The sequence below is a fragment of the Oncorhynchus kisutch genome, linkage group LG26, assembly GCF_002021735.2.
Source record: "Oncorhynchus kisutch isolate 150728-3 linkage group LG26, Okis_V2, whole genome shotgun sequence".
Classification (NCBI taxonomy): domain Eukaryota; kingdom Metazoa; phylum Chordata; class Actinopteri; order Salmoniformes; family Salmonidae; genus Oncorhynchus; species Oncorhynchus kisutch.
Window position 1 is genome coordinate 16,183,780 of NC_034199.2, and position 23,923 is coordinate 16,207,702.

The window sequence follows — 23,923 nt, forward strand, 5'->3', positions numbered from 1 at the left end:
ACAGAAACACACAACGAATACAGCATAGACTTCAAACATTCACAAACACAAATATTACCATGAAATGGACAGCAAAGAAAGAGAAAATACTGTTCAATCCAGTGTTGTACGTCCCATTTTAGCATGCAGCATTCCAGTGAGTGTGGGAGTGACAGAACATGGCACATGGATATTATAAGGTGTGTGAGTGAGTTAGGGGGAACATCTCAGGGAGGGATTTCTGGGGAAATGAAACTTACACCTTTACATAATGACAGCAGCAGCTCCTTGCCTCAGCTCATTGCACTCTAACCCCGAGACACACGGCCAGGCCTGCCATCCTACACAGCTACCACTGGACTGACCTGACCCAATCTGAAAGATGGGGCCTTGGACCCTGCTGCTCCTGCACCTACCCCTGGGTAGGCTCTGTTTTTTTGAAGGGGGTCTCTGGGGGGAAATGAAGGGAAGGCAATATCTTGTCTGTTGCACAACTGAATGCATTCAACAAAATTTGGCTTCCGCATTTAACCCAGCCCCTCAATTGATTTTCGTTGATTGTTTGGGTCATGCATTTTACTTTCTGGCGAGGACTGCAGTTTTTAATGTTGGATGTTCCTCTTGCAAGTTGCAACTCTTGAAAGAGGCCTGTATAATGTATTGTATATTGACACACCGCTTCCCTTATCTACAGTATCTTATCTTCATTGTTAGAATTATTTGAGAGAGAAAAAAAAAAATTCTGTAAATGTTTGATGTGTTTTCGTTTGCATTGTCTCTGCTACTAATATTTTGCTCTGCTAAAATGTCTCTCTCTCTGGCTGTCCTGTTCTGTGTCTGTCTATCATTTTGGATGTTTTTTTTGTCTGTCTCACTCTGTCTGTCTGCCTATCTGTGTGTGTGTATCTTCCAGTGGTGTCCATGCTCCCAGCCCCTACCAACGTGTCCATTGTCTCCTTCAACCTGGAGCACACTCTGACCTGGCTGCCAGGTCCAGGGACTCCTGACAACACACATTTCACAGTTCAGAGCCTCAGGTTAGCTCACACTTACACTTCAGTCCCATGCTTTCATTTCATTTAACTTCTCCCTATACGTAGCTGCTGAATAAGCACTTTCTTTTCAGGATTGTCTTCCAGGATGATCCAATGCTTTCGTTTCGTCTGGTTAGTTGGTCAAGGCCAATACTGAATCACTGCAATTGTGCAATGTAGAGCCGTGTAGATATCTTCATCAGTGTTGCATTTCCTTAGCTTCTCCCTTCTATTTCTCTCTCTATTTCTCTCTCAAATCAATTTCAATTCATTTTCATTTGCTTTTTTTCATACATGACATAACAATGTACATATTGGCAAGGTGTACTTTGGAAATGGAATGATTCATTAATAATATCAATTAACAACATCATGAAAAATTGTCAAGATTTTCACAAACAGGACAATCAATAACAGCAATAATCTAGGGTGGGGGGGTGGGTGGAGTTGTATTAGAAATGGAAATCAGTAAGTAAATAAATGTGTGCCGGTTTGTTTGTCAGACACTGTCCCTCATTTTGGTTACATTTTAGTCATTTAGCAGATACTCTTATCCAGAGCGACTAGGATTAAATGCCTTGCGCAAGGGCACATTGACAGATTTTTCACCTAGTTGGCTCTGAGGATTCAAACCAGCAACCTTTTGATTACTGGCCTAAGGCTCTTAACTGCTCGGCTACCTGACGCCCAGCAATGGGGTCTGCTGCCAACCCACAGCTCTCTGCGTCCTCCCCCCTACAGGAAGGGTAGCCTCTTCTCATCAGAGAGGTCTTGGAAACCTTAAATTATGATTTCAGATTTGGTGAAATTAAACTCTCTAATTTCTTTACATCTCTCTCTCCCTCGTCCAGGAAGAACTCATGGCAGCTCGTGAAGGGTTGTGCTAGGTTGAAGACCCGCCAGTCATGTGACCTCACTAACACGTTCAAGGATCCCTTCTATCATTACAAAGCCCGTGTTCAAGCCATCACCACTACTCAGAGGTCCAACTGGTCCCTCTCTATGCTCTTCTACCCCTTGACTGACAGTGAGATGCTTTTACTCTACCTTTTCCCCCTCCATTTCAGTCTCCTTTTCTTTTCCTTGGAATACCGCGGCTCACTAGACAAAATGCATGTTGAGAATGGTATTTGAGTGAAACGTTAGTCTACTCTTTTTTTAAATATTAGGAAATGGACAAAATATTGTCCATTCTAGTGGTCCTCGTTACATAATTTACCTGTTTAGATGTACCTGTATATAATCATTCAGTCTTCACTGTAACCTCTGACCCCTGATGTTGCAGCATTGCTGGGCCCTCCAGTGGTGTCCGTGTCCGGCTGTGGGAACTGCCTGCTCCTGCAGGTAACTCCCCCCACATCCAGGGGCCTGCAGCGCTCCCTGTCCCCCACACAGCTCTACTACAGACAGTTCACCTGCAAGGTGCGCCGGACCAGGGATGGATCTCAGGTAGGACTTGACTTGGTCGTTCAAAATGTGACCCCCAATGGGGTAAGTTGGGGGGGGGGGACTTCTTAACATATCTCTTTAGCTGACATCTGACATCTCCTTACAGCTTTGATCTTACACTCATTCTGATACCCTGTCACGTTGGGTTTGACCTATCAGCATCATTTTGAGGTTGATGTTTTTTTTTACAGTGTAAAGATATGTGAAAGGACATATACCAAGAAAATAAAGTTGTGAGAATGTGGTCAAACCCACACACGTTATATTTGAATAGAACCTGAGAAGAACATCAGGGCATTGATGAGAAAGCAGATCAGTATCTGTTTAATATAAGAATTTAATCGTGCACATTTTTCCTCTCTAAGGGTTGTTTATCTTTCATGACTACAGATGTAGATACGTGTGGTTTTTGCCCACACCTTCCTCTCAGGAGCACACAGTCTGGTTTGTGTTCGAGGAAACTGCCTCTTGCTCTGAGAAAAAGTATGCCTACACAGATTCAGGAGGAGGGGTCTCTTCTCCTCATCTCTTTGTCAGTCATCTCATCTCCCTATCTCTAACCCACAGTTATTTGTCAATTCGGTACAGATACAGTGAATCTAATACAAGACAACAATGAATTAACAAATCATTAGTCAAGGGACTAATCTCTTAATGAGATATTGGTATTATAGCTACACACATGGCTATGAATTAGACCGTTGTGGTCAACGATCAATGTGGATTACTTATCCAAAGCATTACAGCATGGTAAACGGGTCTATAAACATTATATAAACATTGTGACAATGTCTCTGCCTTTTTGTAGTTCAGCATGTGGGTCACCTCCACTGAGAAAACTGTGATTGGCTACCTGGAGCCAGGGGCGGAGTATTGCGTGACTGTCACCCCATCTACGAGCTTTAACCCTCACTCTGTCCCCTCTGAGCCCCACTGTGCCTTCACCAGCCCTACTGCTGCCAACACAGGTACAGTACCAGGGCCTAACAGCACAGCTAAGAGACCACACAGTGTAGTACAACAAAGCAATACAGCACTGGTAAATCAGTCATACACAACAGGCACGGCCATTATTTTACATCAGTGTTTACATCTGTTAGCAATTATAGTCCGTAACCCTTGGTGTCTGTCTGTCCCCCAGTGCCTGTGGTTCTGAGTGTACTGTGTGCCTTTAGCCTCCTGGTGGTGCTCCTCTGTGGAATAGTGGTCTATAGTGGTCGCCTGCTCTGTATGCACAAACCTCTCCCCAAAACACTGGTACTATTGCCACTTCATTCAACTGCACAGCGAAATTTGATTGTTAAATTGAACACTGCAGGTGTTCAATTTCACACCTTTGAAGTGTTTAAATGAGAACCACCAGAAAGTGTTGAATTTATACATTTCAAAATTCTGCCATTTAACACTGATACTTTGCAACACCAGTGGTAAACTAACTTCGTATTAAAGTTACACTGTTATAGTGTTGACTAATATCTTGTATTTAACACTTCAGAATTCAATGTTTACACTACGTCAGTGATAAATGTATACTGTTATGGCGTTCACCTTTCCCTTTAGAGCATTTTGTTAAGTGTTAAATCAACAATTTAAAACTGTTTTGGTGTCTATATGGGTCCACACTTTTCAGTGTTAAATTAACACACTGTTTAACACACAGTCTAAAGCCTTATTTGCATATTTCCCAGAGTGCCTTGCTTTTCAAGTGAATTGTGGAGTTACGGCCCATGACTGTATTTGTTAGTGACAGAGACATTGTTGTTGCATCCATTTTCATCCATCTTCACCTAGTGAGATCCTAAGCAAATGTCTTATAATTAAAATACAATTCTTTAACACAATACAACGCATACAGTGCATTCAGACAGTATTCAGACCCCTTGACTTTTCCCACATTTTGTTACGTTACAGCCTTATTCCAAAAATTATTTAAAATATAATTATCATCAATCTACACACAATAGCCCATAATGACACAGGGAAAACAGGTTTGTAGACGTTTAGAATAATAGTGAAGACATCAAAACTATGAAATAACACATATGGAATCATGTAGTAACCAAAAAGAGTGCACAAAGCTGTCATCAAGGCAAAGGGTGGCTCCTTTGAAGAATCTCGAATATAAAATATATTTTGATTTGTTTAACACTTTTTTGGTTACTACATGATTCCATGTATTATTTAATAGTTTTGATGTCTTCACTATTATTCTACATGTAGAAAATAGTAAAAATAAAGAAAAATCCTGGAATGAGTAGGTGTGTCCAAACTTTTGACTGGTACTGTATGTAAATCATTTTCTAAACTTTTTTTTATTTCTGACACAGTTTCAAACATTTCTAAAAACCTGTTTTCCCTTTTTCATTATGGGGTATTGTGTGTAGATTGAGGATTTGTTTTATTCTATACATTTTTTAATAAGGCTGTAACGTAACAAAATGTGGAACAAGTCAAGGGGTCTGAATACTTTCCAAATGCACTGTAATTCGTAAGGCCTCATTTTGAGAGCCTAGTTTTTCCTAATACAGTTGCCTTAAAGTCATGGTTTACAGGCAAAACCAGGCCTGCAAGTCACATAATGCTGGCTGGCAAAGTGATGTAATTCCTATTGGAATCCAACCAGAGTGGGGATATCCAACATTTTGAATTTTTATTCACCCACAACCTGCATTCAGGGTTGGGAAGACTAAGATATGCGGCTACCTCAAGAATCTAAACTGGAACTTGCATTTCATCAACAGGTGCAATAAATCCATATAACGCATTGGATTACCTTAGAAAAATGCATGTTATTTATATAAGCACAAGATTAATTAATCAACACATGCAATAGGGCATGCTGGGAAATATGAAAATGATGGATGTGGTTTTGGTTATTAACACCAACATTAGGGTTATTTTACACAAATGAGTGTTAATGTAACACTTACAGAGTTAATTTAACACCTGAATCAACACTTGAAATGTTACAATGAAAAATCAACACTATGTAACACTGATTAATTTGACACCCTGCTTGAACAACAGTATTTTTTAACAGTCTGTTCATAGTAACACAAATTAACACCACATCAACACCACAACTGCTTACACCAGGATATGAACATAGATAATTTTGCTAGTGAAACTTTGCCTGACACCAATTTAAATCAATACAGATTATTATTATTGTTATTTATTCACTCAGGGGGAAAGGAAATTAAATCACCATCATTATAATGGTTTTGATATTGCCTCTTTTTGGCTCTACTCTACTCTCTCTGCCTACAGTCCTCTGTTCCTCTCTGTGGTGGTTAGATGCCCACTGATCCCTAGCCTGACCCCTTCAACCTGCTATCAGTCCTGCCAGTGGTTGGACCCCCATCACCATGACGTTGTCCCTCCCAGGCCATACACAGGGGATGATGATGCAGTTTACTCTGGGCTATGGACTGGTGGTGGTGTCCTCGAGATCAAATAAATATTTAACCCACAATTATCCAGTGATAAGATTATAACAAACCATTGTTTTATATTTATGTCTGAGTCATGACAAAGTTATATTATTATTTTCTTGTGAATAAAGCTACTTTGTGATTGATTATAACATGTAAAAAAAAGGCATAAGCAAAAACAAAATGAGAAATGTATGTAGATTTTTCTATAAATGTATTGAACTATGTCATATTCAACAAGCAGTTGAGGTTTCATTTATAGACCTGTAATAAAAGGAGGAAATTGAATACGTTTTATTGCGATTCTTTATTATTGACACTGAATAGAGCGAAGCTAGGAAAAGCCCAGGGCGTGTCATGTGTTTCGTTTGAACCGTACGTAAAGCTTCAGTATTCTTGCGCAGCGTAGTTACGCTTACCTCGCAATTCTCAGACCATTCAGAAAGTTGGCTAGACAAACTCTCATGAGCAGCCGCAAGAAAAATATAGCCAACAAAACATTTCAGTGTCGTTGGATTACATTGAAAATCTCTTGGATAATATGCTATCTACAGTTTTTACCATCTTGTTTGTCAAAGTATGTTTAACTTTACATGGAATTACAGGTCAGTATTTTGCTCTTGGTTTTACCATAGAAGGCTTAGCCAACCAACGTGCTGTCAGGCGATTGTCTATGTTTGTAGGTGAAGGTTTTAAACCTCGTTTTGTAGATATTCCTTTATAATTTCACCGTCTATTATACATTTATTTAACACTATCATACATTCCTCAATCTATTGAATTGCCAATTGTGGGAACCAATGGAAACACTTGACATTTTGTCGTCGTCATTGCTGTAAATATTAGTTTACTTCCTTCTCTGTAACGCACAGGAATGGTCTCTGTTACATTTACATACGGATGATGTAAATACACATAGGCTAAAGGTTTTATCCAGCAGCATTGCTGAATGGCAGATGTGCGCAAGAGTGTTTATCTCTATGAAGCAGGCTTAATTTCTCGAGTACCTCTTAAAATAGTCTAAGACCTGAAACAATACTATTTCCCCACACCTGCTGCATGATGTACAGCAGAGCATCCCAACCTTTTTCGGTTACTGTACCACCAACTGAATTTTGCTCTGCCTGATGTTGATGTGCCCCCTCATCTAAATTTTACTAGTAGGCCTATCACTGGTGTACAGTATATTGTCAGTATGTTCAAATGTATATCTCGGTGCTTTACAGCAGTGTTAGCCGAACTTCCAAGTCCCAGTAACATCAGGATTAACTCTGTCAACATGGGACTAGTGTTGGAGTGGGATGCACCTCAGAACCACACAGAAAACATAACCTACAGAGCAGAGTACAGGTGAGTGGAGACTGGTAATATGAAAAACAACACAATGGAGCAAAGTGAGGGTGACACATTGAAATATGAGGAACTTCCTCCTGTGGGTGCTGGGAAAGGGTAGAACTGACACACCTTCAAGTCGACTTTACCAGTAGACTCTCAATGTGTCATACATAGGCATGCTCACACTCTGGCGTGCTCTTTGTACCTACACACATTCCTACTTTTCTCATACAGTATTGCTCACACTGACACACACACAGACAGTATATTTCTAAGAAATGAGTGCAACTATTTCACTTCCACCTCAAAAAGCACATGAAAGAGGATTTTGACCCCACAATCTATTAGAAACATAATTTTGTTGATATATAATATAATCTCTGAGAAATTAAGCTAATTGGGTATTTTAATTGATAGGATTCATATTCAATACATATAGGACCTAACACCTGAGTTGGAACCCATTTTTCTAACAATGAGGATTCCAAAGAAATTGTCAAAAGCCCCCCATGGACACCAACAATGAGTATATGGTATCAGTTCTCTCTGACAAGTAGTCAGAGTATTGTTTCTTCATCCTATGCAATGCAAACCCAGTGAATTTTGGGATGTTTTTTATTCCCCTGTTCAAAGAAATGTGTCATTGAAGTTGTTAGCTTTTCATTTAATTTGTAAAACCTCAAATGTATTCAACCCCTTTGTTATGCCAAGCCTTTAATATGTTCAGGAGTAAAAATGTGCTTAACATGTCACAAAATAAGTTGCATGGATTCACTCTGGGTATGATAATAGTGTTTTCTGTACCCCACACATACAATTATCTGTAAGGTTCCTCAGTCGAGCAGTGGAGTTCAAACACAGATTCAACCACATCTACCAGTGTGGAAGGATGGGTAGATGGGTACATTTAAACAAAAAAAAAGTAGATATTTAATATCCCTTTCATCGTGGTGAAGTTATTCATTACACTTTGGATGGTGTATCCATACACCCAGTCACTACAAAGATAAAGGCATCCTTCCTAACTCGGTTGCCGGAGAAGAGTGAAACCGCTCAGGGATTTCACCAAGAAAACTGAGGATGGGTCAACAATATTGTAATTACCCTAAAATACTAACCTAAATGACAGAGTGAAAAGAAGTAAGCCTGTACAGAATACAAATGTTCCGAAACATGTATCCTGTTTGCAAAAAGGCACTAAAGTAAAACTGCTAAAAATGTGGCAAAGAAATGTACTTTATGTCCTCGGGGGCTCCCGAGTGGTGCAGCGGTCTAAGGCACTGCATCTCAGTGAAAGAGGTATCACTACAGTTCCTGGTTCAAATCCAGGCTGTATCACATCCGGCTGTGATTGAGAGTTCCATAGGATAGGACGGCTCACAATTGGCCCAGGCTTTCATTGTTCTTGACCTGTCTGGGAACCCCTCGCCAACAGCCAATGAAATTGCGGGGCACCAAATACAAATCAACAGAAATCTCATAAATCAAATTTCTCAAACATACAAGTATTAGGCAACATTTTAAAGATAAGATTATTGTTAATCCAGCCACAGTGTCTGATTTCAAAAATGCTTTACAGCATAAGCTCCACAAACGGTTATGTTAGGTCACCACCAAGCCACAGAAAAACCCAGCCATTTTTACAGCCAAAGAGAGGTGTCACAAAAAGCACAAATAGAGATAAAATTCATCACTAACCTTTGATGATCTTCATCAGATGACACTCATAGGACTTCTTTACACAATACATGTATGTTTTGTTCTATAAAGTGCATATTTATATCCAAAAATCTCATTTTACATTGGCATGTTATGTTCAGTAGTTCCAAAACATGCGGTGATATTGCAGAGAGCCACGTCAATTCACAGAAATACTCATTATAAATGTTGATGAAAATTCAAGTGTTATGCATGGAACTTTAGATAAACTTCTCCTTAATGCAACCGCTGTGTCAGATGTTTTTAAACTTCCGGAAAAAGCATAATCTGAGTACTGAGCTCAGAGCCCAAAACAGCCAAAATAAATATCCGCCATGTTGCGCAGTCAACATTAGTCAGAAATAGCATTATAAATATTCACTTACCTTTGATGATCTTCATCAGAATGCACTCCCAGGAATCCCAGTTCCACAATAAATGTTTGATTTGTTCGATGAAGTTCATCATTTATGTCCATATACCTCCTTTTTTTAGGGCATTTGATAAACAAATCGAAATGAGCGTACAACTTCCAGCAGAAAGGTCGGACGAAAATTCCAAAAAGTTATATTACTGATCGTTGAAACATATCAAACTATGTATAGAATCAATCTTTAGGATGTTTTTATCATAAATGTTCAATAATGTTCCAACCGGAGAATTCCATTGTCTGTAGAAAAGCAATGGAACAAGAGCTACCTCTCATGTAAATACGTGTGACTTTGATCGAGGCTGCTGGCAGACCTCTGACTCATTCCCCTCTCATTTGGCCCCACTTCACAGTAGAAGCCTCAAACAAGTTTCTAAAGACGGTTGACATCTAGTGGAAGCCTTAGGAAGTGCAACAACCAATATCCCACTGTAACCTCAATAGGGGCTGAGTTTAAAAACTACAAACCTCAGATTTCCCACTTCCGGTTTGGATTGTTTTCTCGGGTTTTTGCCTGCCATATGAGTTCTGTTATACTCACAGACATCATTCAAACAGTTTTAGAAACTTCGGAGTGTTTTCTATCCAATACTAACAGTAATATGCATATATTAGCATCTGGGACTGAGTAGGAGGCAGTTTACTCTGGGCATGCTTTTCATCCAAAAGTGAAAATGCTGCCCCCTATCCCAAAAAAGTTAACTGACTTGCCTAGTTAAATAAAGGTTAAATAAATAAAAATATAAAGTGTTATGTTTGGGGCAAATCAAAAACATTACTGAGTAACACTCTTCATATTTCAAGCACGGTGTTGGTTGCATCATGTTATGGGTATGCTTGTCATCTGCAAGGACTAGTGAGATTTTGGGGATAAAAATAAACATGATACAGCTATAAGCACAGGCAAAGTCCTAGAGCAGTGGTCGCCGACTGGTTGATCACAAACTGATCGGTCTTCAAGGCATTCCTAGTCGATCACCAAATATTTCTGTAGAAAAGCCAATGAACGATAAAGGCTTGCGCTCCTTTTTTAAAACTATTGAGTTGTTGCCTGTAGGTACACTTGATTCAAAAGTCCTGCGCACCGGGTAAGCAAAGTGTTCCTATGAGACAAACTCCGCCCACCCGACGGACCGGCATATCTGTGACTAAATAGAGTGCACCTACTGGGCTGCCCAATCGGATAGCTCAAATTACCGTGGCTACAGAGCTTCCATGACCCTGGCCACAGACAAGTTTAATAGGCTACTCGCCTGCTTAAGATTTAATAACTTTTAAAACCATGACCACAGAGGGACTGTTAACGAATACAGCAAAGAGCTGCTGTTTTGATGAGTGAGTTAATGTTTAAGTTTATATTTAGCACTGTCACTGTTTTTATTCCACACTATTACAAAACGCGCTTCTCCGTTCTTCCAATCGGGCTGCAGTTGCAATGAATGAATAGCCATGTATTGAAAGCCCTGCGTTTTATTATCATTATTATTAGCTGCTCATCGTGTCGATTTTAATATGAAGGAATATTTAACTTTCTCTGGTCATAGGAATAACATTAATTTGTGCATGAGGCAGATGCGGTGGGACTCGAGTTTTGCCATCAGGTGGAAGACTGTGTCCCCTCTCTCTGGTCAGTCTCAGCGGAGGAAAGGAAGGAGAGAGCAGGTGGAAGACTGTGTCCCCTCTCTCTGGTCAGTCTCAGCGGAGGAAAGGGAGGAGAGAGCAGGTGGAAGACTGTGTCCCCTCTCTCTGGTCAGTCTCAGCAGAGGAAAGGAAGGAGAGAGCAGAGAGACCGTGAGAGGCAGTTGGGAAAAATAGTTTCGAACGGTCATCAAAGTCAGAAACTCGGGGGTCTTTCTAGAGCTCCGACTTTTCGACCTGAAGATCACTGACGTCGTGATTTGATCTCGTTGAACATCAGATGCAGGTACCATCAGTTCAGTAAAATAAAAAAGCGAATTATTTCAATTCATGCTCCACAGTGGCTCACAAGTGCTAAACCAACTGCTCTATTTTGTTATCAATGCTCGAGTTAGAAATATAACATGGTCTGATTAACAATATTGGCAGGCCAATCATATAGTCAATATCCTGTGATAATCTATTAGGCCTACTGCCCAAACCTCATTCCTACAAAATTGTTTGTGTGAGGTTAATGTAAAAAAAAAAGCAGTAGATCTCAGCTTGCTTTTTGACTGTGAAAGTGATCTTGACTCAGAAAAGGTTGGTGACTGCTGCCCTAGAGGAAAACCTGGTTCAGTCTGCTTTCCAACAGACACTGGTAGGCAAGTTCACATTTCAGCGGGACAATAACCTAAAACACAAGTCCAAATATACACTGTATTTGCTTACCAAGATGTTCCTGAGTGGCCTAGTCAGAGACCTGACTAGTGGCCTAGTCCAGTCCATGGCAAGACTTGAAAATGGCTGTCTAGCAATGACCAACAACCAACTTGACAGAGCTTGAAGAATAAACAAGTAATAATAATGTGTTGTAATCGCTTCCAAAGTTTATTCTAACATGCATTGACTTAGGGGTGTGAATACTTATGTAGATGAGATATTTCCGTATTTAACTTATCAATACATTTGCACACAAAAAAATACATATTTTCACTGTGTCATTATCGGGTATTGTGTGTAGATGGGTGAGAAAAAGTAATACATTTTGAATACTCACACTGGCAAATCAGATGTTAGGTACTGTAACACAACAAAATCTGGAATAAGTCCAGGGTATGAATACTTTCTGAAGGCATTGTCGGTACCATTTACTTGCATTGGAGTTGTGCCACAAATGCTAAAATGTTAGCATTTGAAGCAGTAGCCAGGTAAAGAAACCAAAGCATGGGTTGCTGTCATACCTTCCATAAACTGCCTATTAATCATCTAGTAGCAGGAACAGCAACATCTAGTGATCAGAAGCTGGTAATATCAGGATGTAGGATAGGACATTTCTCTGAAAGAAAAACATTTAATAATAATAAATTCACTCAGAAAACATTGCATTGGATGAAGAAACAATACTCAGAGCACCTGTGTACTTGTTGTTGTGCTGGGTTTGGTTGAGGGTCCGTCGGTGGCTGTTGACCATTTCTTTGTATTCCTCATGTCTTACTCATTGTTTGAAAGAAAGTTTGGGCCAAATTGGATGTTAGCTACTGTATTTATTGGATATTGTATGAATGTTGAAAAGACGTCATTTATAGACGTCTATGTTTGGGCCAAATCAAGGCTGGGCCAGACCGGACAAAATCTGAACCAAACATAGACTTCTATGATTGGTTCAGATTTGGACCGGACCAAAAACCAATGTCTGTGGAACTCGAGGCCGATCTGGACTTCACCAAAAATAGACGTCCAAAAGGCATCTGCATCGGTCCGTGCTGACTGAGGTGTAGCCTGTTGCCTGAAATATAATTTTATGAATGGCCAATTACGTGATAAGCCTTCCGTTTGTAAAACACCAAAAAAGACATCCGGACAGGACCAAAAAAAGACGTCTGCTCGTGCTTACTGGGGTGTCGGGCAATGGAATTTTATGAATATCCATCCATGTGGTGGGCCCACCATTTGTAAAACAGGCTGTTGCCTTTATTTGTCCAACAACACACAGGAGAGGCACGCTGGGAATGGACAAGCAAAATCATTTGCGCCCCTGCCTTTGATAAAGTGGGCCCTGATTATCACAGGGCGGCATCGGCGTTCATCTAAAAAGCCCATATGCCACTGGTTGAGAGAAATGATCATTGTTTTTGGGCAGAATTTTGTGAGGTTCTATGTGTTGTTTGTTGTTGGTGCGTCTTGGTCAGTTTAGCTCCGAAAATGCCGCCCTCGTCAATCTGCCGCCACCTAATCTACTGCAATAACTATTATGCCATGTTTTGATACAGGGGCTTGGTCAGCAGCTATGAGGTTGTATGTTGGAACACAACAGCCCAAAGCTGCGACTTCACCAGTCATCTAAACAAATTTGGAGTGTACATTTTCCAAGTGAGGGCAGAACGAGAGGGGGACACATCTCGCTGGATGAAGACTGAGTGGTTTGTCATGGATGAACACAGTGAGTTTATACCCATCTCCGTAACAGCTTTGACAGATCTTCAGTGTGTCACTGTGAATAAAGCCTGGAGCCTGACAGAATTGCCTCTTTAATAGACTAGTCTATGGTTATCAGCTAGCAAGTGTGATTTCTTTAACCCTCCTCATCTGAGAGGTGTTCACTTCCTCTAGGTCACTTCCTTTCAAATGTCTCTCTACAGCCACGCTAGGCCCTCCCGGTGTGACGCTCGTCTCCAGTGGTGCTGTCATTGAAGTGAGCATCAACGACCCAGTGCTCAGGATCTCTGAGTTCAAAGACGTATACAACCACGCAAACTTTAACATCACCTACTGGAAAGAGGGTCAGGAGGAGAAGGTATGGTGACCATTTTGCTTTCCATTTTTTCATCAAGGGATCTGATCATGTTAAAACAAAGGAAAAACAGACTGTCGCCGGATCTTTCACATCTGGTGGTTAACAAGCAGTACTTCATAGTAACGGGAGCCAATAAGGAGTATGAGGTACAGGTTTAAGCAGATTGCGAATTATACCGTGGCATGTTTATGGATCTAATAGTAAAGACGTGTCATTTAACGTTCAAAATTGTTTTATTACCTTTTTAATTTGGCATGAACACAACCAGTCATGATGTTTTCGTCTTATTGTAAAAAAAAAAAGAGTAGACTGCTTGTGCATGCTCGTCCACTCCAAAATAATTCCAGCATCCGAACAGTGCACTGTGCGCTTACGCCATTTGATGAATGGAAAGAGACATCTTTTACAAAACACCTAACAGTTTAATGACAATCGGCGATTATCATTGGGTCGACGCTCTTGTAGCCTGAATACATTTTATTTTTTATTTTTTATTTCACCTTTATTTAACCAGGTAGGCAAGTTGAGAACAAGTTCTCATTTACAATTGCGACCTGGCCAAGATAAAGCAAAGCAGTTCGACACATACAACGACACAGAGTTACACATGGAGTAAAACAAACATACAGTCAATAATACAGTATAAACAAGTCTATATACGATGTGAGCAAATGAGGTGAGATAAGGGAGGTAAAGGCAAAAAAAGGCCATGGTGGCAAAGTAAATACAATATAGCAAGTAAAACACTGGAATGGTAGATTTGCAATGGAAGAATGTGCAAAGTAGAAATAAAAATAATGGGGTGCAAAGGAGCAAAATAAATAAATCAATTAAATACAGTAGGGAAAGAGGTAGTTGTTTGGGCTAAATTATAGGTGGGCTATGTACAGGTGCAGTAATCTGTGAGCTGCTCTGACAGTTGGTGCTTAAAGCTAGTGAGGGAGATAAGTGTTTCCAGTTTCAGAGATTTTTGTAGTTCGTTCCAGTCATTGGCAGCAGAGAACTGGAAGGAGAGGCGGCCAAAGAAATAATTGGTTTTGGGGGTGACTAGAGAGATATACCTGCTGGAGCGTGTGCTACAGGTGGGAGATGCTATGGTGACCAGCGAGCTGAGATAAGGGGGGACTTTACCTAGCAGGGTCTTGTAGATGACATGGAGCCAGTGGGTTTGGCGACGAGTATGAAGCGAGGGCCAGCCAACGAGAGCGTACAGGTCGCAATGGTGGGTAGTATATGGGGCTTTGGTGACAAAACGGATTGCACTGTGATAGACTGCATCCAATTTGTTGAGTAGGGTATTGGAGGCTATTTTGTAAATGACATCGCCAAAGTCGAGGATTGGTAGGATGGTCAGTTTTACAAGGGTATGTTTGGCAGCATGAGTGAAGGATGCTTTGTTGCGAAATAGGAAGCCAATTCTAGATTTAACTTTGGATTGGAGATGTTTGATATGGGTCTGGAAGGAGAGTTTACAGTCTAACCAGACACCTAAGTATTTGTAGTTGTCCACGTATTCTAAGTCAGAACTGTCCAGAGTAGTGATGTTGGACAGGCGGGTAGGTGCAGGTAGCGATCGGTTGAAGAGCATGCATTTAGAAGCTTGCCTGGAGGGTTGTTAACACAGTGTCCAAAGAAGGGCCAGAAGTATACAGAATGGTGTCGTCTGCGTAGAGGTGGGTCAGAGACTCACCAGCAGCAAGAGCGACCTCATTGATGTATACAGAGAAGAGAGTCGGTCCAAGAATTGAACCCTGTGGCACCCCCATAGAGACTGCCAGAGGTCCGGACAGCAGACCCTCCGATTTGACACACTGAACTCTATCAGAGAAGTAGTTGGTGAACCAGGCGAGGCAATCATTTGAGAAACCAAGGCTGTCGAGTCTGCCGATGAGGATGTGGTGATTGACAGAGTCGAAAGCCTTGGCCATATCAATGAATACGGCTGCACAGTAATGTTTCTTATCGATGGCGGTTAAGATATAATTTAGGACCTTGAGCGTGGCTGAGGTGCACCCATGACCAGCTCTGAAACCAGATTGCATAGCAGAGAAGGTATGGTGAGATTCGAAATGGTCGGTAATCTGTTTGTTGACTTGGCTTTCGAAGACCTTAGAAAGGCATGGTAGGATAGATATAGCTCTGTAGCAGTTTGGGTCAAGAGTGTCCCCCCCTTTGAAGAGGGGGATGACCGCAGCTCCAATCTTTGGGAATCTCAGACGACACGAAAGAGAGGTTGAACAGGCTAGTAATAGGGGTGGCAACAATTTCGGCAGATAATTTTAGAAAGAAAAGGTCCAGATTGTCTAGCCCGGCTGATTTGTAGGGGTCCAGATTTTGCAGCTCATTCAGAACATCAGCTGAACGGATTTGGGAGAAGGAGAAATGGGGAAGGCTTGGGCGAGTTGCTGTGGGGGGTGCAGTGCTGTTGACCGGGGTAGGAGTAGCCAGGTGGAAAGCATGGCCAGCCGTAGAAAAATGCTTATTGAAATTCTCAATGATGGTGGATTTATCAGTGGTGACAGTGTTTCCTATCTTCAGTGCAGTGGGCAGCTGGGAGGAGGTGTTCTTATTCTCCATGGACTTTACAGTGTCCCAGAACTTTTTTGAGTCAGTGTTGCAGGAAGCACATTTCTACTTGAAAAAGCTAGCCTTGGCTTTTCTAACTGCCTGTGTTTAATGGTTTCTAGCTTCCCTGAACAGCTGCATATCACGGGGGCTGTTCGATGCTAATGCAGAACGCCATAGGATGTTTTTGTGTTGGTTAAGGGCAGTCAGGTCTGGGGAGAATCAAGGGCTATATCTGTTCCTGGTTCTAAATTTCTTGAATGGGGCATGTTTATTTAATGGATGGTTAGGAAGGCATTTAAAAAAAATATCCAGGCATCCTCTACTGACGGGATGAGATCAATATCCTTCCAGGATACCCCGACCAGGTCGATTAGAAAGGCCTGCTCGCTGAAGTGTTTCAGGGAGCGTTTTACAGTGATGAGTGGAGGTCGTTTGACCGCTGACCCATTACGGATGCAGGCAATGAGGCAGTGATCGCTGAGATCTTGGTTGAAAACAGCAGAGGTGTATTTAGAGGGCAAGTTGGTTAGGATGATATCTATGAGGGTGCCTGTGTTTAAGGCTTTGGGGAGGTACCTGGTAGGTTCATTGATAATTTGTGTGAGGTTGAGGGCATCAAGTTTAGATTGTAGGATGGCTGGGGTGTATGTTCCAGTTTAGGTCGCCTAGCAGCACAAGCTCTGAAGATAGATGGGGGGCAATCAGTTCACATATGGTGTCCAGAGCACAGCTGGGGGCAGAGGGTGGTCTATAGCAGGCGGCAACGGTGAGAGACTTGTTTTTAGAGAGGTGGATTTTTAAAAGTAGAAGTTCAAATTGTTTGGGTACAGACCTGGATAGCCTGCAGAGTTCTGTCCTACTATCTTTGCAGTAGATTGCAACACCGCCCCCTTTTGGCAGTTCTATCTTGTCTGAAAATGTTGTAGTTTGGAATTAACATTTCAGAATTTTTGGTGGTCTTCCTAAGCCATGATTCAGACACAGCTAGAACATCCGGGTTGGCAGAGTGTGCTAAAGCAGTGAATAGAACAAACTTAGGGAGGAGGCTTCTAATGTTAACATGCATGAAACCAAGGCTATTACGGTTACAGAAGTCGTCAAAAGAGAGCGCCTGGGGAATAGGAGTGGAGCTAGGCACTGCAGGGCCTGGATTCACCTCTACATCGCCAGAGGAACAGAGTAGGAGTAGAATAAGGGTGCGGCTAAAAGCAATAAGAATTGGTCGTCTAGAACGTCTGGAACGGAGAGTAAAAGGAGGTTTCTGGGGGCGATAAAATAGCATCAAGGTATAATGTACAGACAAAGGTATGGTAGGATGTGAATACAGTGGAGGTAAACCTAGGTATTGAGTGATGAAGAGAGAGATATTGTCTCTAGAAACATAATTGAAACCAGGAGATGTCATTGCATGTGTGGGTGGTGGAACTAATAGGTTGGATAAGGTATAATGAGCAGGACTAGAGGCTCTACAGTGAAATAAGCCAATAAACACTAACCAGAACAGCAATGGACAAGGCATATTGACATTAAGGAGAGGCCTGCTTAGTCGAGTGATCAAAAGGGTCCGGTGAGTGGAGGGGTTGGTTGGGGGTCACGGCGATTTAGACAGCTAAATCGGTAGCAAGCTAGCATAGGATGAAGGTCTGTTATTAGCCACCTCTTGCGTTCCGTCAGTAGATTAGTGGGGTAGAGGGGATTAATCCAAATCACACAACAACAACAAAAATAAAAACAATAGATATAGTTATAGAGGCCCAAGAAGAAAAATAAATAAATAAAAATAAAATAAAAATTGTCCGAATGTCTATTCAGATAGCAGCCGATAAGACAGCCAACGGCTAGCAGGCCGCAGATGGGCGCCCAGGCAACGTCGCGCCGGAGGAGCCAGCCGGACAACTCCCTCGGGTAGACAACGTCGGCAGTCCAGCTGTGAAGGCCCGGTGGGGCTCCGCGTAGGCAGCAAAACGGGTCCGGATAGGTGACTGCAGCCCAGGAGTGATTGATGGAACTCTTCAGCTGGCTAGCTCCGGAACAATTGATGTTAGCTCCGGAATCTACGAAAGCCGATAGTCACACGGATAGCAGCTAGCTAGCTGTGAGATCCAGGTATGAATGTCCAGAGCCAGCGGCCGAAATCCAGGGACATGGAGAGAAAGATTGGTCCGGTATGTTCCGTTCCGAGCCGCGCTGCGCCGCGCCGTACAAAACTGGCGATAGATTATCGAGCCAAAGGACAGCTGATGACCACAAACCGTAGTTAGCTGAGTACTAACGATTTGCCAGTAAAGAAGCTAACTAGCTTCTGAACTAGCTTCTGAACTAGCTTCTGAACCAGCTTCTGGACAAGCTTCTGGCTAGCTCCGGGCTAGCTCCCGGCTAGCTTCTGGCTAGCCTCTTGGAGGATTACAGATCTGAGGTAAATAATACTTTTTTAAATAAATATTTATAAACATAAATTGGTGAGGTGGGTTGCAGGAGAGTGTTTTGAAGATGAGTTTATGGAAAATGTAAAAAAATGTATGTGAAAAAAAAAAGTTGTAAATATATATATATATACTGGACACAAACAAGACGAGGACAAAAGACGTCTGAACTGCTATGCCATCTTGGAACACCAAATTGATGCGTCTTGCTGACTGTCCCAGGATGACAAGTGCAGACACGTGGGTGTTATTTTTATTTTTTTTGCCTTGACACAGGTGGGGTTGTTCGTTTAATTTGGAATACACTTTTATTTTAATATTTACCACTGTGGCAGTATAAATAGCATTTTAAACAAAATAAAATAATGGTGAAATTAGCATTACTTAGAGCACCCCCCCCCCCCCCCCCCCCCCAAAAAAAAAGTGTAACTTTGTTGCTTTTAGGGGGAACCTTCTGCGTTTAGGGTCAGAGCACAAAAACAACTTATCCATCTGCCAATGGTAACTGTTATGACTGTGGGTGGGATAATCTGATGGCGCTGTCGATCCTCACTACTTCTCTATCACCCCCTCCCAGGACAAAAGTATGAAATGCACCCCACTTCGTAAAGTGGTCTTGGCGCTGGAGCCATGGACCAGGTACTGTGTTCAGGTCTGGGTGTACACCCAGAGGTTCTCCAAACACAGCCAGCCCAGCAATGTTACATGTGAGAGCACCACTAAGGGTGAGCCCCATGTCTCTCGCTCTCTTTCCGCCTCTCTCTCTCTCTTCCTCCCTTTCATCGGTTAAACACAAATTATGAGGATTTGATTAGATTGCTGCCTTCAGTGCTTCTCCAAGTCCCCTCTGCTCAACTAAATTCTTCCTCCCTGGTCCTTTTTCCAACCCCAACCACTCCTCAGGCAATGACAGGCCTTGGGTGGTAGCCCTGGTGACGTTTGTGGTGATGGCTGTTGCAGTGGCCCTGCTGGCCCTGGCCTTCTGGTACTGCTACAGGGTGGTCTGCTTCCTCAGACCCAAGGCCAAGCTGCCTGAACATTTCACAGAGGTCAGTAGTATGACTCATGATCATTGTGTTTTAATGAATAATAGACTGTTTCTTTGTGTGTAGCAGTGGAGGGTGATGGGTCAAAATAATGTTGTTCTCTGTAACACAATTAAGTGGTATTCTATTCTATGCAGTAGCTGTTGGATTCCCCATGCTCCTCCATCCTGGCCATACAGAGCAGCCCCCAGCCTGAGGAGGTGTACCATGAGCTCCGCGTCATGCCAGGTGGGGCATAGACAAAGGAGAGCTCTATCTGCTGGTCGGAAGAATGTAATACACACAGACTGGGAGAAAACACACAGACCGTCTGGCTGTGTTCGAGAGTATCAAAACTGTGAATTGAGACTGACTGACAGATCTACAAATAATATTGAAAAGTTATTTACGTTGCAAGGTGATTTGTTGATCAGTCATTCCCGACTCGCCTTTAAAGTCGGCTGCAATGTCGAACACGCCCAAAGTGGGTGGGGAAGATATGGGTCAAAAATAGGAAGTGAGTAGTCCGATGTGAAGTAAGAAAAGAGAACAAGGACTGAAATAGATGGCAGAAAAGAGGACGTGTATCTTATTGAGAATTGAGAAATAATATTCTGACATCTGGGATTTAGTGATTTTTATTAATGTTGATGAAATGCTAAGAGAGCTACTTACTGTGATGTGTTTATTTATGTGACCTTTGTGTATGATAATGATCAATATTGCCTATCATTCATTATGGCCATGCATGGTAAGCCTACACTGGCATTTTTTGGGGAATCATGGCTATAGGGCAACGGAATGGTTCAACCACTGTCATCAGAGAGACTTACAACAAAGTCCAAATGGCACAACACCAGGAAGGGAGTATTACATGGTCTGTGTTTATGCCTTGATGCACTCTGTGTTTGTTCCTATATGTATCTGTGTGACTGTGTTTGTGCCTATATGTCTCTGTGTGACTGTGTTTGTGCCTATATGTCTCTGTGTGACTGTGTTTGTGCCTATATATGTCTCTGTGTGACTGTGTTTGTGCCTATATGTCTCTGTGTGACTGTGTTTGTGCCTATATGTCTCTGTGTGACTCTGTGTTTGTGAAGGATATTAAAGGACCAATGCAGCCATTTTTATCTAAATATCAAATAATTTATGAGTAACAATGAAAACAGAGTAAGGTACTTCAATTAAAATAGTTAAAAGGAAACAAATAGCTTTTTTATCAAATAGCAACTTCTTAATCAAGACATTTGCAAGGACTGTCTGGGAGTGCTTTAGGCAAAAACAGAAAATTAATTGTTATTGGCAGAGAGGTTTGAAACTCTTTCTTATTGGTCTATTAACTAATTTACCACATGGTGATGTTACCATGGAAGGCCAAAACGCCATCCTACATTTAAAGGCTGAAATTTCAGACGGTCTTTTCAAACAGCTCTTATACTTAAAGGACATTATCATAATTTTCATAATTTCACAGTATTATTCCAAGCTCATAGTGTGGAAATTTAAAACACAGGTAACTCACGTTTTTGACTGCATTGGCCCTTTAACAGTTGAAGGTACTCCTATTAGCACTTGGAAGATGTCGTTTGACATTTGAAATCATGTTTTATAGACTTTTTACAATTTTATATTGTGGAGACCACACACACAAACATGTAAAAAATGTGCCCAACAGTTAAAAATGACTTGCCAAGGGAATAAATATATATTTTTAAATGCTCATAAATGTTTGGTGTTGTCACCTATCATTGGTTATTATCAATGCATGTTTACTTAAAGTTGAAATATACTGAACACAAATATAAACACAACATGCAACAATTTAAAGATTTGACTGAGTTACAGTTCATATATGGAAGTCAGTCAATTTAAATAAATTCATTACCCCTAATCTATGGATTTCACATGACTGGGCAGGGGCACAGCCATGGGTGGGGCATAGGCCCACCCACTGGGGAGCCAAGTCCAGCCAATCAGAATGAGTTTTTCACCACAAAAGGGGAAATTATTACAGACATAAATACTCATCAGTTTGATCAGCTGTCCTGGTGGCTGGTCTCCACAGGTGAAGAAGCTGGACGTAGAGGTCCTGGGCTGGCGTGGTATCATGTGGTCTGCGGTTGTGAGGCCGGTTGGACGTACTGCCAAATTCTCTAAAACGATGTTAATGGGAGAGAAATTAACATTCAATTCTCTGGCAACAGCTCTGGTGGACATTCTTGCAGTCAACATGCCAATTGCACATTCCCGCAAAACCCTGAGACATCTGTGGCATTGTGTTGTGGGACACAACTGCACATTTTACTTTTATTGTCCCTAGCACAAGGTGCACCTGTGTAATGATAATGCTGTTTAATCAGCTTCTTGATCAGGTGGATGGATTATCTTGGCAAAGGACAAATGCTCACTAACAGGGATGTAAACAAATGTGTGCACAAAATTGAGAGAAAACATATTTGTGTGTGTATGGAACATTTCTGGGATCTTTTATTTCAGCTCATGATACATGGGACCAACACTTTACATGTTGCGTTTATATTTTTTTCCAGTATCTATCTTCATGCTTACATCCTTATAATCTAATTACATAGGCCTACATGTGATCCAAATCTCTAACATAAGTAAATGAAATATATTATCTTGTGACAACATAGCTAATATATTTATCTAGATGTTACTGTAATGTTGTGTCCCATGTTATAGCCTACAATTTGTCTTGTCTGTAATATTGTTGTCACAAACAATATTGTCAAATGTCTATTAAGCGTGAGAATTGAATACATATTATAGGCTACACATGGGTTATTGTAGGGGATTTCTACACTGGATTTCTACATTGGAAGCTAAATCTGTGTCTCCTAAACCGGCCCTTAATGAGAAAGTACCCCAGATACCAGCCACGTGGGGTCAATACCAAGTGAATTTGACGGCTTGGCATATTGTTTACCCAGTAGCTTCTGTGAACTGAAAGTATTCACACCCCTTGACTTATTCCACATTTAGTTGTTTTACAGCCTGAATTCAAATGGATGAAATAAGATTATTTTCCTCACCCATTTTGTTTAAACCTTTATTTTAACAAGGCTAATCAGTTAAGAACAACCTCTAGTGACTCCCAAACCCGCATGCGGGAGCGTAATCATCGCCTGAAACTAATTAGCATAATGCAACGGACATAAATATCCCTAGAAAATATTCCTATTCATGAAAATCACAAATTAAATATATTGAGACACAGGTTAGCCTTTTGTTAATCACCCTGTCATCTCAGATTTTCAAAATATGCTTTACAGACAATGCTAGACAAGCATTTGTGTAAGTTTATCGATAGCCTAGCATAGCATTATGCCTTGCTAGCAGCAGGCAACCTTGTCACGGAAATGAGAAAAGCAATCAAATTAAATTGTTTACCTTTGATGAACTTCGGATGTTTTCACTCACGAGTCTCCCAGGTAGATAGCCAAAGTTCATTTTTTCCCAAAATATTATTTTTGTAGGGGAAATAGCTCCATTTGTTCTTCACGTTTGGCTGAGAAATCGCACGGAAATTGCGGTCACCACAACTCCGAAAGATATTCCAAATTAGCTCCATAATATCGACAGAAACATTGCAAACGTTGTTTAGAATCCATCCTCAAGGTGTTTTTCTAATATCTATTCGATAATATATCCGTCAGGACAATTCGTTTTTCTCTAAGACCGATTGGAGTAATGGCTACCTCTGTATTTTACGCGAGAATCTCTCTCAGAGCCACAATGTAACCACTTACGCAATGTGGCCGCCTACGGATATTCTTCAACAGAAATGCGTAAAACTACGTCACAATGCTGTAGACACCTTGGGGAATACATAGAAAGCGTAAGCTCGTTGATGGTACATTCACAGCCAAATAGGGAGTCATTGGAACGCAGCACTTTCAAAACCTGGGGCACTTCTGGATTGGATTTTTCTCAGGCTTTCGCCTGCAACATCAGTTCTGTTATATTGTCTGTGAGTATCTTTACAGTTTTGGAAACGTTAGAGTGTTTTCTATCGAAAGCTGTCAATTATATGCATATTCTAGCATCTTTTCCTGACCGTTTAAAACGGGATCGTTTTTTTTTCCAAAAATGAAAATACTGCCCCCTAGCACG

At 41.4% G+C, this 23,923-nt stretch overlaps 2 protein-coding genes across 3 annotated transcripts in view; both read left to right on the forward strand.

The window, feature by feature from the left end:
- The window catches only part of LOC109871359 (uncharacterized), a 35,268-nt gene extending 29,084 nt beyond the window's left edge, over positions 1-6,184 (forward strand). Inside the window, exons 10-15 of the mRNA XM_031806030.1 lie at positions 893-1,016; positions 1,865-2,040; positions 2,299-2,462; positions 3,271-3,430; positions 3,604-3,719; positions 5,733-6,184. Coding sequence (XP_031661890.1) covers positions 893-1,016; positions 1,865-2,040; positions 2,299-2,462; positions 3,271-3,430; positions 3,604-3,719; positions 5,733-5,759 — 767 coding nt within the window. The 3' untranslated portion in view covers positions 5,760-6,184. The remainder of the gene's footprint in view (positions 1-892; positions 1,017-1,864; positions 2,041-2,298; positions 2,463-3,270; positions 3,431-3,603; positions 3,720-5,732) is intronic.
- A 121-nt stretch (positions 6,185-6,305) lies between these two features.
- Positions 6,306-21,515, forward strand: LOC109871254 (interleukin-10 receptor subunit beta). 2 transcript variants are annotated; one of them, XM_020462064.2, is made up of 7 exons: positions 6,306-6,501; positions 7,123-7,246; positions 13,250-13,419; positions 13,619-13,773; positions 19,342-19,489; positions 19,668-19,813; positions 19,951-21,515. In XM_020462064.2, the coding sequence occupies exons 1-7, from the start codon at positions 6,438-6,440 to the stop codon at positions 20,047-20,049; spliced, it is 906 nt and encodes a 301-aa protein (XP_020317653.1). In that variant the 5' UTR covers positions 6,306-6,437; the 3' UTR covers positions 20,050-21,515. The 2 variants fall into 2 exon arrangements, with proteins under 2 accessions (XP_020317653.1, XP_020317654.1); XM_020462065.2 differs by having other exon boundaries at positions 6,307-6,501; positions 19,948-21,515.
- Positions 21,516-23,923: the final 2,408 nt, after the last annotated feature.

Excerpts from the sequence above, each read along its gene's own strand:
- LOC109871254 (XM_020462064.2), top strand. The coding sequence starts at position 6,438 with ATGCTATCTACAGTTTTTACCATCTTGTTTGTCAAAGTATGTTTAACT. Across the intron at positions 6,502-7,122 it reads AACTTTACATGGAATTACAG|CAGTGTTAGCCGAACTTCCA; the intron begins GTCAGTATTTTG and ends GGTGCTTTACAG. Across the intron at positions 13,774-19,341 it reads AAGAGGGTCAGGAGGAGAAG|GACAAAAGTATGAAATGCAC; the intron begins GTATGGTGACCA and ends ACCCCCTCCCAG.